The 16,161-nt window shown below is 38.6% G+C and overlaps 1 protein-coding gene across 2 annotated transcripts in view; it reads left to right on the top strand.

Annotated features, from left to right (window-relative positions):
- The window catches only part of SENP7 (SUMO specific peptidase 7), a 72,437-nt gene that overhangs the window by 10,505 nt on the left and 45,771 nt on the right, over positions 1–16,161 (top strand). Inside the window, exons 4-6 of one of the 2 annotated variants that reach the window (XM_054973339.1) lie at positions 1,715–1,812; positions 10,654–10,851; positions 13,675–13,869. In XM_054973339.1, coding sequence (XP_054829314.1) covers positions 1,715–1,812; positions 10,654–10,851; positions 13,675–13,869 — 491 coding nt within the window. The remainder of the gene's footprint in view (positions 1–1,714; positions 1,813–10,653; positions 10,852–13,674; positions 13,870–16,161) is intronic. The other variant, XM_054973340.1, reaches the window with a different exon arrangement.

The raw sequence follows: 16,161 nt of genomic DNA on the forward strand, positions 1-16,161 counted from the left end.
TTCATAATAGGCAGAGTGAAGTTGGGGTCTTCTTTTCCCTGATAAAAGGGAAATATTTGGAAAAATTGGAATACATGCAATAATTTCCTAAGAAACTTATTTTTCTATTTTAATTGACATTTCAATTGACATATTTTTTTATTTTAATGACAGAAAATGAAAAGGTAGCATATAAAAGTATAATTGTTGGGCATGTTAATAGAATTTTACAGTATCACTGCAAATACAAGCAAAAGTTAAAGTATACCCAATATTTGAGAGAGATGCAAACTATTGCACTCTGTGCTACTGAAGCACATGTATATTAAATTTTGTCTCCTGAGATGTAGGGAGAAATAGAAGTTGATATGAGAAAGCTTTAGTGATAACAACTGGTATAGATGGCTTTAAAAGACAATTAGACAAATTCATAGAGGATAGGTCCATTGATAACTGAAGGGGAACCTCCACATTCAGAGACAGTAAGCTTTAAATACCAGTGACAGGAGACTACATTGGGGCAAGACCCTCTAGAATAATTAGTTGGCCACTGTGTAAGACAGGACTAGGTGGACCACTGTTCTGACCCAGCAGGGCTATTCTTATGTTAGAAAATAAATTTTGTGGTAAAGAAAATAAAGTGTATTATTTGAACAGAAACAGTTTCATGCACTTACAATACGTAGGACTAGCAGCTCATTATATATAGCTTATTAATTGTTATTCAGTTATTCATATAATAAACATATCCTGTATATGTCTACAGTGTACCTTGTAACTACTGCTATCTACAGCTGCAGATTGTCTTTCATTAAAAAAAATCATGCTTTATATTTTGAGTGAGTAAAACCTTTTCTTAAAAAGCATTTTACTAGCTGAAAAAGGAATTTAACAAAATTCTTAAGAGTTTTTAATCTAAGCTTACTGATTTTTCCATTTTTAAAAAAGCTCCATACTGTTTCATGCTATAGAGTCTGAGTGATAAACCTTTCCTTTTAAAAGTATACTTGAAGTATAAAAAGTATAATTCACTGCTCTCAAAAACACATACCTTGGAAATCTAGTTGGTCTTTAAGGTGCTATTGGACCCAGATCTTGCTCTTCAAGTGCAGACCAACACAGCTACCCACTTGAAACTACAAAACAGAGAATATTTCATAGGATAATTTTGTGTTTAATGCTCCCCATAATTTCCCAGGTTTTATAATCAGAAAAAATTGAAAAAAATCCTTGCGGGGAAAAGTGTATTTTCTGACTTTCCTCCCACCACCAAGGCCTTCATGTCTCTATTCATGGCACAATCTGCCAGCTTTATTTTAATTTACATAGTTCTATACCTTTATTGCATAGATACATTAAATCTTAAATGAAGATTTCGTATATTCATTTGGATACAATTATTTTAGAGGGAGAAGATTGTAGACTTTCTTCTCAGTTGAAAACTGAACACAGGAATATATTTATACTCGCAAAACAAATTCCTAGTCAAGTTGCATTGCAGAAATAGTTACATTCATTTTGTCCTTGGTAATGAGAGGTTTTTTCATTGCCTGGATGAGGCTTAGATTTGGTTATACCAAGGGTGTTATAACATCATTTGGGTAAATTGAATGGTGAATTCTTCTTATGTCTTCACATTTCCAAGCCATGCCTCCTTTCTCTTCACTTTTCCAGTAATGTTTTTACATCTGTAACAATTTTTCCATTCTTTTCTTCCCTCTATGATCCATTTAAGTGGAAGTTGGAAACTAGAAATAATTTGTATCACTCAAACTGGATGAGAAAAAGACCCTTTGAGAAACGTCACATAAATGATGAAGGAGCGGCATTTGGGTAAGCAGGGGAAATTTTGAAATCAAGATCAGATACTTTTGTGCAGTCATTTGTGTAATGCAATAATTGTAAAAAATACTTTTGGTTAACTATAATTAGGCAGCAAGTTTCCAATGTTCCAATTTATTTTTAACACAAAGGTTTATAAAAACTGCAGATGGCGATCGTCGTCTTAGGAGAGGAATTCTCCCTCTTCTCTCTCATGGAAAGGAATGCCACTTTTAAGCTGATATTTGCAGGAATCTGCATACTATCATTTAAAAACAAAGGAAGTATGTTTTTTTTCTTCAGAAGAGCTGCTTTTCTTGTATGCATGTTCATATAGATTCAATAGATTAATGTAGTAATTGATAAAAACACACATGATTAGTCAACTGAGATTTTTTAAATTGATTGACAACCTACCATGAATCCATAATACTGTGCTATTTTTCATAGCTTCTAGTATGTATCATTTTGTTTTCTACTCTTGCAAATCTTGAAAATGAACCCAGTACATTATCCAGTAAAACGTAAAATGCCACCATAGCTGTTAAAAATCAGTCTGAAGAAGAAAATCTTGCTAATACTTGCACAGTATTATTGAGCTTACTGTTTCCTCCAAAGCAAGGCTGCTTGCACTGGCAGAAGACTCCACCATTAGCGGAACATAAACTGTGGATCCAATCTATTAAATCTGTTGTGTTTGTAGTGGTTCATGAAGTTGTGATTGGTATAAACTCTAGAATCCAGGTTGTACATCTAACATCTTTCTTGGAAATTCCACTGATTCCAACAGAACTTCCACAATGTGCAATAAATATGCCTGGTTATTTAGTAAAGATCAAATAGCCCTTCATTTGCTGGTAGAAAAAGGTTGCATTTGTGTGTTCTAATCTGAGCAAAGTTTGAACATTTTCACTAGACTACAATGAGCCAAGGCAATTGCCTGATGTGTCATGTGATGGAGATTTGTTTCTGACTCACTCTTTTCTGTATTCATATAGTATGATAAACCATAGTTGATGAAACGCTGATTTGATGTGATGTCCAAATGCAGGCTGCCCAACAAACAGTGATTTGTTAGTAGGCACTAAATGAAGTTTTTAAACTGTTAATTGTACCTGTTGTGTGAACTGTGGTTTGTTGTGGTATCTGAATCCCAGTTTGATCAACAGAACCACCTTTCTCAGTCTTCTGCCTAAAGAAATGATTAATAGAGCAGAAGAAAAACCTAAGCACTCCTACTACATTCAGCTATCAGTGGGACTTTCCTAAGACTACATCCCTTCCTACCTGCTAACAACTGTGCAGCTCCAGCCTACTCTGAGGGGAATTTAAAAGGCATTTTGCCAATTTACATATTAACAGTTGCTCTGCACAAAACATTTTTACAGTCAAAAGCAGTTCACAACCCACCTACTTCCATACCTTGCCCTCCCCCTCAAAGAAAGAACCCCCCCCCCCATTAAACTATTTCCAAGGATAAGAGCAAGTGAGAGAAAAGGGAGTTTAGCAAAACAGCAAATCATAAGTGGGGGCCTATTTTGTTTCAGAGTAATGATTAGGGAATGTATCAAAGTGATTGGACAGGGAAAGTAACTGACAAGATGATTCCTATCTGAGTAGGTGGTTTGTTTTGCCCTAGTCTCCCCCCTCCCCTTTCTTTTTCTGTTTATTGCAGCTGCCTGACCAATAGTGAGCAGGTTGCATATGAGAGCCAATAGCTGGGCAGTGCAGAGGTGCTTACAGTAGAATGGGGGGTGGGGTCCACTTGGAGATGGTAAAGGAAGCAAGCAACAGACTAATGGAGGTTTATATATGTCTGTCATGTCTGCATGCTATTCATCCATGCCATTCATGTATCTGATCTGTTCACTGCATTGATACACTGTATGCTTTCATGCCATGCTCATATAATGTAGCCACTATAATCATTCCATCCTTGGCTTGCCTGAAAATGAAAGTACTAATGCTGATTTCACAGAGAAAGTAACCAGCCTATTATCTCTGAAAGTATGCCTGTTGACTTTGCAACTGTACTGTAACTCTTCACAAAGGAAAGAGGGAGTTTTGATTCCTTGTAATCTTCTGCTTTTCTCTGTCCAAACAAAAGCTATTATGTTCTCATGGAACTTTTTAGGATTTTCATGCCTGGAGGGGGGAATTGTGCTCCATATATCTATAGTGCATATGCTTGTATAACCATTCCTGCCAACTTACTCATCTATGGATGTACTCATGAGCTTAATGGATCTCTAAATAAAAACCTTTTCAACCAATGCACTGGAGTGCTTGCTGTGAGGGGTTTGGGGGTCTATCTGCCATGGACTGCCATCCCTAGAACTGACAATGTCTGGTAGAGTTTGTGCAACAAACCCTTGCTTAAACAAAGCTGTTCGTTTTGACGTATGAATGCAGCCTGTTTAATACTTCTGTTTCAGAAGGGCAGTGTTTGTTAACTAATGTGAGTTAAATTCCTTGAGTTCCATTTTTCTCAAGAGCTTTTATTTTTAACTTTGTTGGTAAAAAAAATTATCTCCTTTGAATATTCATGTTAATTCTTTTGGATGGTTTTCTGCAAGTGCAATGGCTTGGATTCAGTAATAATAATAATAATAACTGTGCTTATATACCTCTCTTCTAGACAGATTAGTGCCTCACCCAGAGCGGTGAACAAGTTAGTGTTATTATTATCCCCACAATACAGCTGGGGAGCTGGAACTGAGAGAAGTGGCTTACCCAAGGCCACCTACTGAGCTCATGGCAGTAGTGGGATTCAAACCAGTAGAATGCTGATTCGCAGCTGAACCACTTAACTACCGTGCTACAGCAGCTCCCAAGCAAGCGGAAACATAAACAGACTTAGTGCTGTTCTATTTGCACAAGATGTTGTGCAACACCTAGTGCTTTTCTCCCTGTGGATTAAAGTTCTCAGAAATTGGGTGCATAAGATCTTGTGCAAGTGGAACTCAAATGGGTATACAATAAGTTTGACATAGCAGAAGTGGTTACCACAGTATTTTTCTTTACACTTCTGCTAGTTCAAGAGCTCTAGTACAAGTGGAATTTTTGTGCTGGATGCAACTCAATGTCAGCACAATACAGTATTCTTTTATGTTGCATTGCTCTCTGTAATGGTATGCCCCATGCTAATGCATGTGTATTGGTACAGATCCAGAGAAGTTAGCCGTGTTAGTCTGTAGTAGCAAACTGGACTCTTTTTGTATTGGTACAGTAAGTCTCGGATCAGGCTATTAATGTTGATTTTCCTTCAAGGATGCACTTCACTTTTAAAGTATACTGTCAGGGAGTTGCCCCTTTGTTCTTCTCCTGTCCTGAACCAGCAACTGGCTGCTCAGACTCCTAGGAGACTCTGGAGACACAAGGGAGCCCTGTTTACTAAGGCTCTTCAGCCTGAAAGTGAGCGTGAGTTCGCTCAAGTGACACAATATACAGTGCTAAAGACAGTGAACCAAAACAAGCAAAGCAAAAGGTATTTTATTTTAAGAAACACAAAAGCTGGTGTTACCCAGTTAAGTTTTGCAAGCACATATATACATGAAATAACAAATCCTTACTGAGGCTAAATAGAGATAAGTAAATCACTTAGACTGGCTAATAACTCTTTTGCTGAACCTCACCAATAAAGTCCATAAGATACCAGGAGACTAATGCAGCTGGTGGAGCCATCCAGGCAGTGGTGTTCCAAATAAGACAATGCTCCAACAGCAAAAGGAGGAAATAGCCACGCCTGTGGCTGAAACAGTCATGTCTTAAAGCAGATTCAACCAATCAGGGTACAACACCAATTAGTGGCCGCTGCCCCAAGAAACTTACAAAAGGAAATAAAACATGCTGATACACAAGCCCTGCCAAGGTCACACAGGTGCGGGCAATTTGCCTGCTGAAACCTTTCTCAAGCATGTGAGACTGATTTTACTCATGAGTCAGTTCTTAAAGTTAACCTGTCATAACAACATGTTTCTCAGGCTCTGCTGCCCCATTCTTTCATATACCCGTGTCTTATTTATTCTTATAGCTACATAGATATGCACATTTTTATTTATGTAATATATTCAGACTAATATTTAGAAGATGGGATGGTGAAATGCCCATCATTATGACAGATAAGAGGACATGGAGGAGGAAACAGTATTTTGTGGAAACCTTTTGGAAAGTACTGTGTTGTTTCTTGGTGGAATGATGGAATATTGGGTTTTGAAGAATATGTCAGAGAGAAAAAATATTGGAAGCTACTAAATATCTTTATAGATCATAAATGTAATTATATGTATTAAAAGCTTGTCCTAAAACATACAGTTTCTCTAGTCCAGCATTTTAAGAGCCTGTTCTATTGCATTATTTTCATTTTACTGTCATGGTAGGTTTCAAGTAGTATTATTTAATCCAACAGTTGCTTTTGTTGCCAGCAGTTATAGAGAAGCACACGAATTCTTAAGTATGAAATTCACTAAGCTTTTCCACACTTTTAACTCATTCCTGATTTACTTAGCAGTTGATTGATAAGCATTGGAATTGGTTTGAGTAGTGTTCTTCCACACATCTGCCATCCCTTTGCATTTTTGCTGTTGTAGACACAGTTTATTTTCTTCCTCATGTACCTTAATCAAAACTTTCAAGTGTCATCATCAGTGATGTCACAGCATACACACCCCTTTAATTTTTTGCACAAAAATGTATGCAGAGAAAAACCAAAGGAGTATGGGGCCAGAATGACTAACAACAAGAAGTGCACTGTCTTTGCAAGAGATGGGCATGAAACGAACCACGGAACAAAATTCCGGACGGAATGGCCGGTTCGTTTGCAGAGAAAAACGCGTTCTGTGGGACCGCGTTTTTATGGAACAAACAACTTTTTCCAACCGTTCCGTGGCCAGTTCGGAGTTTCACAGACCCCGCACCAGTTTCAGCCCATCGGCTGAACCCTGCGCAAGGTCTGTGAAACTGACAGCCCCTTTCTTCTGCCACTCCTGCGCAGGAGAAAGAGGCTGTCAGTTTCACAGACCCCGCAGCTGAACCCAGTGAGGGGGCTGTGAAACTGACAGCCCCTTTCTCTCGCCGCGCTGGCAGCAGGAGAAAGAGGCTGACAGTTTCACAGACCCCATGCCAGTTTCAGCCCATTGGCTGAACCCAGAGCAGGGTCTGTGAAACTGACAGCCAGAGTGACAGGAGAAAGGGGCTGTCAGTTTCATAGACCAAGCGCTGGGTTCAGCCGATGGGCTGAAACCGGTGTGGGGTGAGTGAAGCTGACAGCCCCTTTCTCCTGCTGCTCTGGCTTCAGCAGCCGGTGCGAAGCGGTTGAAATGCCACAAACCACTAACCAATTCGTGAACTGGGGAAAAGTCGGAAGTTCGTGGTTCATGGAATGCTACAAACCATGAATCACGTGGTTCGGGGTTTTTTGGTTCTAGTCTCTGCCCTTCTATGGGCATTGTATGGGCATTGTTAGCTTTGTAAAGTGATTCTTGAAAGATCAGAATGTCAGTAGTGATATTATATAGAATAACTATTTTTTCATCTCAGTAACACTGATAAAATGAATCCTAATGAATTTCTAGCTTTCAAAACTTTAAATGTTTCACATACTATAAATACATGCATTTAATATCTTGACAAAAAACTAGTTGTCTTATATATGTTGGACCTCTGTAAATATGCCTCTGTAAATATTCCAGCCAAGGTTTCTATATGCAAATTTTAATCTGGCTGTTTCTTGTAACACAACTGTTTGTGGCAGTATTTACAAGTTGCAATTGTGATAAAGGCATGATTACCTCAATGGAAATCTCATTGTGTTCTATGAAGCATTCATATCTTCTCTTGAATGCCAGGAGAATAGTCTCTGAGATACAGTACTAAAGATGTTAAGGATACTACTCTGACACTGCTGATCAACCCTGGTCTCCAGTTGGATTTCTGAAAGGGCCCAAAAGGAAGGCTACATGTGTGCTGCTGCATTCACAGAGTATTTCAGAATAAACTCAGCTGGACCCAAAGAAAGGAGTTATGGCTGTTGCAATGTAACTGGTTGGATTGTCTGTTCCCTTCCAGGGGGAGCCTTGATTTCTCTGGCCTTGTCTAGATCATTCCATGATTCCCAGAGACATTGGTATAGGCAGCACCGTTATTTATTACATATTACAACATTGCTGTCCATAATCCTTCAATGTAGAGGTATAATTGACTTTCATCACATGTAAACACAGTAAATTTATTTATTTATGTATATATTTATTGATTTTTATTTATGTCATTTATAGTCCGCCTTTCTCACTGAGACTCAAGGCAGATTACACAGTGTAAGGTTAGTACAGTCAGTTTCAAAGACATTTCCAAAAACAAAAACATAGGGTAAATAAACACAATTTTACAAAGACATAGCATTAGTAAGAATCCGATACAGGGTTGAAGAAATGCTGAAACAGAACTTAAGCAATTCTGGGGCTAACATTAGACCACATGAAGCACAAGTGGCTCATAGGAGCACATATTTAAGACAACAGGTAGTACGTAAGGCAACATAACGGTGAAGTCTATGGTCCTTAACTCATAGGCAAAGCATCTGAGAGACCCTTCCTACAATACTAAAATCTTTTTGAATAATTCAGTTTTGCATTGTTTGTGGAAAGCTAGGAGAGTGGGGGTTCTCCTGATTGCCTCAGGCAGGCCGTTCCACAGGGTAGGGGCCTCCACAGAGAAAGCCCGTTTATGGACTGCTGTTCACCCATGTGCAGGGTGGCACCTGCAGGAGATCCTGTTCAGATGAGTGAAGCTCCCGTGGAGAAACATAGCAGGGGAGGCAGTCCTGTAGGTATGCCAGGCCAAGGCTGTGAAGAGTTTTGTATGTGACAACCAATACCTTAAACTGAGCACGGTAGCTGATTGGTAGCCAATGGAGTGAATGCAGAATGGGAGTGATGTTCATGCTGCTGCTCACTTCTGATAGCAGTTGCGCTGCAGCGTTTTGAACCAATTGGAGTCTCCAAGTTAATTTGGATGGGAGACCTATGTATAGTGCATTACAATAGTCGTCTTGACTATTGTCGAGATAATGTTGAGGTAAGAAGCCATCTTTCAGGCTAGAGTGAAGTTGTAAAAGGCGTTTTTTGCAGCTGCCTTAACTTGTTTTTATCATAGTATCACGGGATCCAATATAACCGCTAGGCTCTTAACCGCATTTGCAAGGGTCAGATGAACTCCATCAAAAATGAGGAGTACAAGATCTCTGCCATCCCAACAAACACTATTTCTGTCTTGTCTGGGTTCAATTTCACTTTGTTCATTTTTAGCCATTTCACTACAGCTGTCAGGCAGTGATCCAAGATTTCTACTGCACCCTGAGGGGACCTGGATAGTGCAATATAGAGTTGGGTGTCCTCTGCATATGAGTTCTCCTAAAGGTTTTACATAGAGATTGAATAAATTGGGAGATAAGATTGTGCCCGGCGGAACCCCGCAAGATAGCTCCCATTCTGGAGATAGCTGATCTCTGACAGCAACCCTTTGAGTCCGTTGCATGAGAAACTATTTAAACTAGTCCAAGGCATATCCTTTGATGCACACTTTTGTCTCTAGATGCCTCAACAGGATGGCATGGTCTACTGTGTCAAAGGCTGCAGACAGAGCCAGGAGGAGCAATAAGGAGGCATGGCCATTGTCTATATTTAGCTGGAGATCATCCACTAACACTACTGGTGCTGTCTCTCTCCCATGCCCTGGTCTGAATCCAGGTTGGAAAGGGTCTAGAGTGCTAGCATTTTCCAAGAAGATCTGGAATTGATCAGCTACTGCTCTCTCAATTACTTTGCCCAAAAAGGGCAGATTAGAGACTGGTCGACAATTGGCCACATCATTTTTGTCTAAGGGTGGTTTTTTAATTAGTGGACGGATAACCGCCTGTTTGAGCATCTGGGGGAAGATGCCCTGAGTTAGTGATTGATTTACAATAGATCTCAGTGATTCGCTTATGTGGTCCTCGATTTAACAGCTAAGATGGGCAAGTATCAAGCGCACAAGTAGTGGCTTTCATAGATGTCAGGATTCTGTTAAGATCTGTGATTGTAATTGGCTCAAGGCAGTCCAAATGTAAGCCAGATGGTGCATTAAGCATTTCTTCTATCTTGTCTGCATTGTAGCTAGCATCTAGATCAGAGCATATTCATGTTACTTTATCAGCAAAAAACTTAGCAAAGGCCTTGCGGCTGAGCTTGGGAATATAAAGATTCAGATTTAAGGGTTAAGAGGTGTCTGGATATCTTAAACATCTGGGATGGTTGCAAACTGGCCAATTCAATGGTTGCTGAGAAATAACGTTTCTTTGCAGCTTTCATTTCCGCTTCATAGGCCCTCCAGCGGGTTCTGCAGCATGTTCTATCTGCTTCCATGCGGGTTTTGTGCCAATGTCTTTCTAGATGTCTTCCAACCCTCTTTAAGTCAGTCCGCTCTGTGGTAAACCATGGGGCTGGCTTCCATCTCAAGAGCCGGAGAGGTCGATAAGTGATTAAATACCATAAAGTATATACCAGGTATCCAATTCCAAGCAAAATATCAGATATAGTTTTCTAGCATCAGTATAAAGAGCACAACACTGGTCATACATTAAACACACAGTAAATAAAGGCATCTTAGGGAAGAATATATTTTAAAAGCCTATCTAGGATGAAAAGCAGAGAAAACTAAGATAATCCACCTAAATTTCCACATGTTCAGAAAGATTCTTTACAAATCCTTGACTGAGATCATTCAAGTGAAGTCCTCTGAAGAAACTTTGATGGATTCATGTGTCTTATTTAGACTTCATTACTTTATTTATCATTACTATTATTATATGTATGGCAGGCAACCCAGAGTTATGTTGACGAATGTCCTGAAGACGGAAATAGGAAGAAAATACATAAAGACACAGCGTATAACTGGTGCTAATTTATCTCATGCTGTCAAGTTGCAGTCAGCTCGGCAAACATCACCATCTGTTGACAGTATAGAGATATGGCAAATATTAAGTTCTTCTCACCAAAGCTTTTTTATATCTAAAAGGTATGTTTGGTTAACTTGGACTGTCTCAAACATAATACATCTTTAACTATTTATTTTTTTCCAATGCATGTAATTGTTTTCTGTGAGTATTTTTTGTTGTAATGTGGCAATTAGCCATTTTTTACTTGCAGCACATCTGTTTGAAGAATCCTTATAACCTGCTTTTGGAATCATTTACTTTGAGACAAACTTTGTCCATTGAGATATCTTGTAAAACTTCATTATAGATGATCTCTAAAAAATCTTAGGAATATTATTGGGGTTATTTCTCCGTAACTATTTGGAATCTTAGATATTGAGTTCATCTCTTAAGTATCTAAAAAAAGTACATATTTTCATCTACAAGAAAAATCTGTTTACAATTTTATCTCTCTTTTTCAGAAAAGAAAGTTACATTATTTCATGTAAGGTGTTTTATTTTTGGAACTTCTTTATTTCCTCAACCATTCATTTTGCAGAGAAGACAGAGTTATGTTGCTATTAGCAATTTACCCATTCCTCTGTGAACTCTTTGTTTTTCCCATAGGATTTTTTATGCACCTCTCACATTGTTTCACATTGAAAATATTCTTTGATATCCGTAATGTACAGCAGCAAAATGCAGAACATTAAACATTTGATTGATAGAAGATAATATAGAAATAGAAAAAGATGAGAGAACAGCTAGAAGGTGGTTTCTTTCAGTGCTCATTTAATAGAACATAAATTAGCATCTGAAACATGATTTTTAAACCATGGCTTAATACATACCAATAGTATATGATCCACTTCCACATGAAAGTTCAAAGAACCCACAACTGAAAATGTTGGAGACTTTTTCAGAATGAATAATAATGAACTTGGAATTTAAATTCAAATTATACTACAGACAGTTTATTTTAGCTATACTGAACTCTGTGGGCAAAGGATGATGTGACCCCGAATCATATAGTATCCACCCTTTTGGAACAGTGTGCGGGCCTCTCCTTCCAAAAGCCAGCCATGAGGATTAGGAACTTACTGGAATAATGTATGATATGGCATTAAAGGCTGCTGCTGGGGAGTGGAGGGTCAGCTGAAACTGCTGTCTTGCATGAGCAGAGCCAAAAACTTTTCACAAAGGGGAAGAAAATTTCAGCTGATTCCTACTGCAGGCCCCTGAATTGCATACCAATAATTCCTGAGGGTTCCAACCCTCAAAAGAAACTTTTTTGGGTGAGGAGAGCCTATACTCGAAAGGGAGTTGGCAGCACAGGCCTCTTCAATGTATTTGCTCCACTGTTGGATCTAGCTCATGGGATATACGCAAACATAGCAAAGTTTACACGCTAGTTCTCAAAGCTTCCCCTTTCCCTTTATTCTGTACGGTTCCATTGGAGAGAAGACAAACCTTGCTGTGGCTATGGCCTAAAAAAATGTAGTAGCCTTCAAAGAACTGATAGACCGGCACTCTATTGTAGCACCCCAAAGTTCAGAGGTTGCTCATCAAAAAGATCACTATGGGAAGACATTGTCTTACATACTCATTAAGTGCATAGTTCATTGTATCAATCGTACATAGTTCGAGAGAGATTTTACTGCTATTTTATGTTGTATTTCTAATCAGGTAACATGGCTGCGGGATTTTTGGTGTTTCTTTTCTCTAATAAAAACAGCTACAATTCATTCACCTGGAAATATCTGTCAGAGTGTCTTCTGGAAGAGTTGACAGAACCACTCTTTATAACTGTTTTGTTGCTGACTTTTATATATAAAGTCTGCCAGCTGATAGGTAGTTAAATAGTAAAGTGTGTTTTTTGAGCTTTTTAAACTTCTATCCATAGTTCTATCTATCTTTCTATCTACTACTCTTCATACGGCTATTGCCTTAATCAGAAATTAAAATGGGAAGAACCTTACTTAATGTCATTTCTCTGATGTTTAATTATTGCCCCCATATATTTTGCCACAGAAAAAGTAATGGAATCATTTGTATCTGATAATAACCATGTCACCTGCACTTTCATATTAGGTAGTTCCATATTTTTAAGTAGAGGGATGATTAAGCTAGCCCTCACCTCACTAAATATGGGACATGGTTTCAATTTTATCATATGAGCATCTACATGTTCTGTTAGCATATGGTACTTTCTTGTAGCTACTCAGCAAAACTGCTGAGGGAAGAGCATTCATTCTTGCCAGAGTAAAAGCTCTTCTGAGCTTTAGTACTGTCAAATGATCAAAATACTTCAGTAGTTGCATCGGGAGGGCAATACCTAAGAGTCGAACATATCCTCTGTGCCCTAATGGACGTTTTTATTTGCTTAATTATATCTTTGATCTCTGAAGTCTTGACCATATTATTTGTTATTCCTAGGGATTCATTTTCTTTTCCAATAGTTGATCTCATTGACTATTATATTTATCTGCCTGGATGAGTCCAAGTAGAGTGGGCCCTCCTTCGGATTTTAAAATCTTTACTTTAAAAAGAAAAGCTTTTGCCCATGCCTTAGCTTCCATTGATATTTCGCCCAATTCAGCTCTCTCTCAACTTCTATTCATAGTTAATTTTATTAGCTTATGTGCTACCTTTTTGATGCACGAAGGCAGTTTTTCATAATATTTAATGCCATCATCTAAGATGCTAAAACAAGTCCAGCAATAAAGTTTTAATTGGTCTTTCCTTATTCTGTGACTCATTTGTCCTTTGGGACGCTTCACTTACTTACCTTCATCTGTTTTAATTAATTTTGTACAAGTTATAGTTAATAACATTTTGAGTTTACCCAAACATTTATGATACATGAATTCAATCAAACATTCTTTGTATGAGTTCTAGAGTATTAATTGTTGTATGTATGGCAGGCTACCCAAAGTTACCTTGACGAATGTTCTGAGGACGAGAACAGGAAGAAAATACGTGCAAACTCCTCTTTTAGCTGATGCAAATCTATCTGATGCTAGCAACTTGCAATCAGATGAAGAGCCCTCCTCATCTGTTGCCAGCCTAGAATCATGTCAAAAAATAAGTACTCAACAAAGCTGTTTTTTATCAAAAAGGTATGTCATTCCACACAGTATTTGTGTGATTTTGGTCCTTAAATTAATATTGCTAAAATATGATTTGGTTGAAACTAACATTTACAAGGATGTATACATTTAAAGTAGTAAACATGATACAGCCCCCTAAATGTAAATACTGGAACTGTATGCAGAGTTATACCTGATTAAATCTACTGATTTAAGTGTACTTAGATTGGAGTAACTGCATAGGATTGCGGTGTAAGCCCCACTGATTTCAATGGAAGTGAGTTACACACACACTTAACTGTCTAATTGAAATAAATGGAATTCAAAATAACTTGAACTATATCTCACCTTTTTTGTATTTTGTTTGTTCACATACATGTCTGAATAATCCTTAAATGCCTCTGTAGTTTCCATAGATGTGCTTTGGGAATAATTGCCATGGAGGAATATTCATGGAGAATGTTGTCAAGGAATTGAGAATCACATGGATTGTCAGTTCTAACATATTTTCCACAGATTATTCCTCCTAAAGAGCTTCCATGGAAGAAAATATATTGTTAGAACTTTCCTAAAAAGCAGCTATGTTTTTATAATATCCTCTCATATAATAGAAAGCTTGAAGCTTAGGGATTCTTTGTAAAGTATGTTGCTGCATTCAGAATTCAGTGGTTCAGAACACGGGGGTTAGGATAAATCAGTAGCCATGTGTCGTGTCTGTCATTCTTGAAGTCCATTCATCACTCTTGCATTGTGTAATTTCCGTATTAACTTATGGACAACAAGTCATGGGCAATAACTTGCCCTTCAGTTTGTAAACTAGAGGCCTTGATCAAAACATAATAAGGAAAGAGTGCATATTGGTTTTAAATATTCTGTTTTAATACTGTTTTGGTATCTTGAGTAGGACTATGGTGTTTGATTAGTATGTTAATTGCTCTTTAGTTGGCTAATTGGTGAGCTCCCTTTGTGGTAAATGGGTCTGAGAGTTAAGGGTATAAATTTATCTCTTTAGGTTTTGTTGCTCCCAGTGAATTACTTTAATGGAAAAAGAAAATATTTAAAGTGGTCTTTCTCTCTTGCATGATAGAGAGCTTTTGATGTATTGTCGAAGGCTTTCACGGCCAGAGAACGATGGTTGTTGTGGGTTTTCCGGGCTGTATTGCCGTGGTCTTGGCATTGTAGTTCCTGACGTTTCGCCAGCAGCTGTGGCTGGCATCTTCAGAGGTGTAGCACCAAAAGACAGAGATCTCACAGTGTCAGTGGTGACACTGAGATCTCTGTCTTTTGGTGCTACACCTCTGAAGATGCCAGCCACAGCTGCTGGCGAAACGTCAGGAACTACAATGCCAAGACCACGGCAATACAGCCCGGAAAACCCACAACAACCATAGAGAGCTTTTGTTCATTAAACTGAAATTTTGTTCATGTTTCATCACTTGTGGTCCAATCTTCAAAATGACTTATTTTGTATGTAATTTCTAGAAATGGGCCGTTTGGCTTTTCTTAATATAATATCTGAAAGTGTGAGGATACATGGTGTCACGGTTTTGCTCTTCTGTTGGCCTAGTCCCAGGAGACTCCCACAGGAGCCTACAAGTGCTCAGAATAACTTAAGAGTAGAAAAGAGGGGGATTCTTCAGCCCCTTATTTCTGCTCCTCCTCCTCTCTTCCTTTCCTCTCCAGCATAGCTTGGGGAGAGAAACTGGAAGCCTCACCAATGCTCTTCCTAGGCAGGTCAGCAAGCCATTCATACTTATCTACTGCTGACCTCTTGTGAGAAGAACAGCCCTCTCAAGATGTCAGGGATGGTTCCAGCCACTGATGAAATCCTGCCCTGCCTCTGCCTCCCTTGGAGCTGTGTTGGACTTCTGCCAACCAAGGTGCTGGTAACCCTTCAGGAGGGGGAATCTTACAGCAGGATGATGCCTCTCAGAATCCCCCATTAAGTCTGGAGACTTCCTTGTCTCTATCTGCAGACAGACAGAAAATGAATAAATAATCATCAGGAATCTTTAAAGCCAATGTTTTCACAGACTAAGATTTATAGAATATAAGTACAAGGCAGCTACGAACTTGAGGTTTTTAATTCATTTATAAATACCTTTCTATTTCACATACCTGCAACATCAGTGAAAAGGATCAAGACAGTAAGAACACAAAATGATCAATAAAGATGAAATTTTTTTGTATGCTTATACTTGAAACTAGTTGGGTTTCGCTGAATAAACGTAATAGCTTTTGTATTGTCGAAGGCTTTCACGGCCGGAGAACAATGGCTGTTGTGGGTTTTCCGGGCTGTATTGCCGTGGTCTTGGCATTGTA

The sequence above is a fragment of the Eublepharis macularius genome, chromosome 3 (assembly GCF_028583425.1).
Source record: "Eublepharis macularius isolate TG4126 chromosome 3, MPM_Emac_v1.0, whole genome shotgun sequence".
Classification (NCBI taxonomy): domain Eukaryota; kingdom Metazoa; phylum Chordata; class Lepidosauria; order Squamata; family Eublepharidae; genus Eublepharis; species Eublepharis macularius.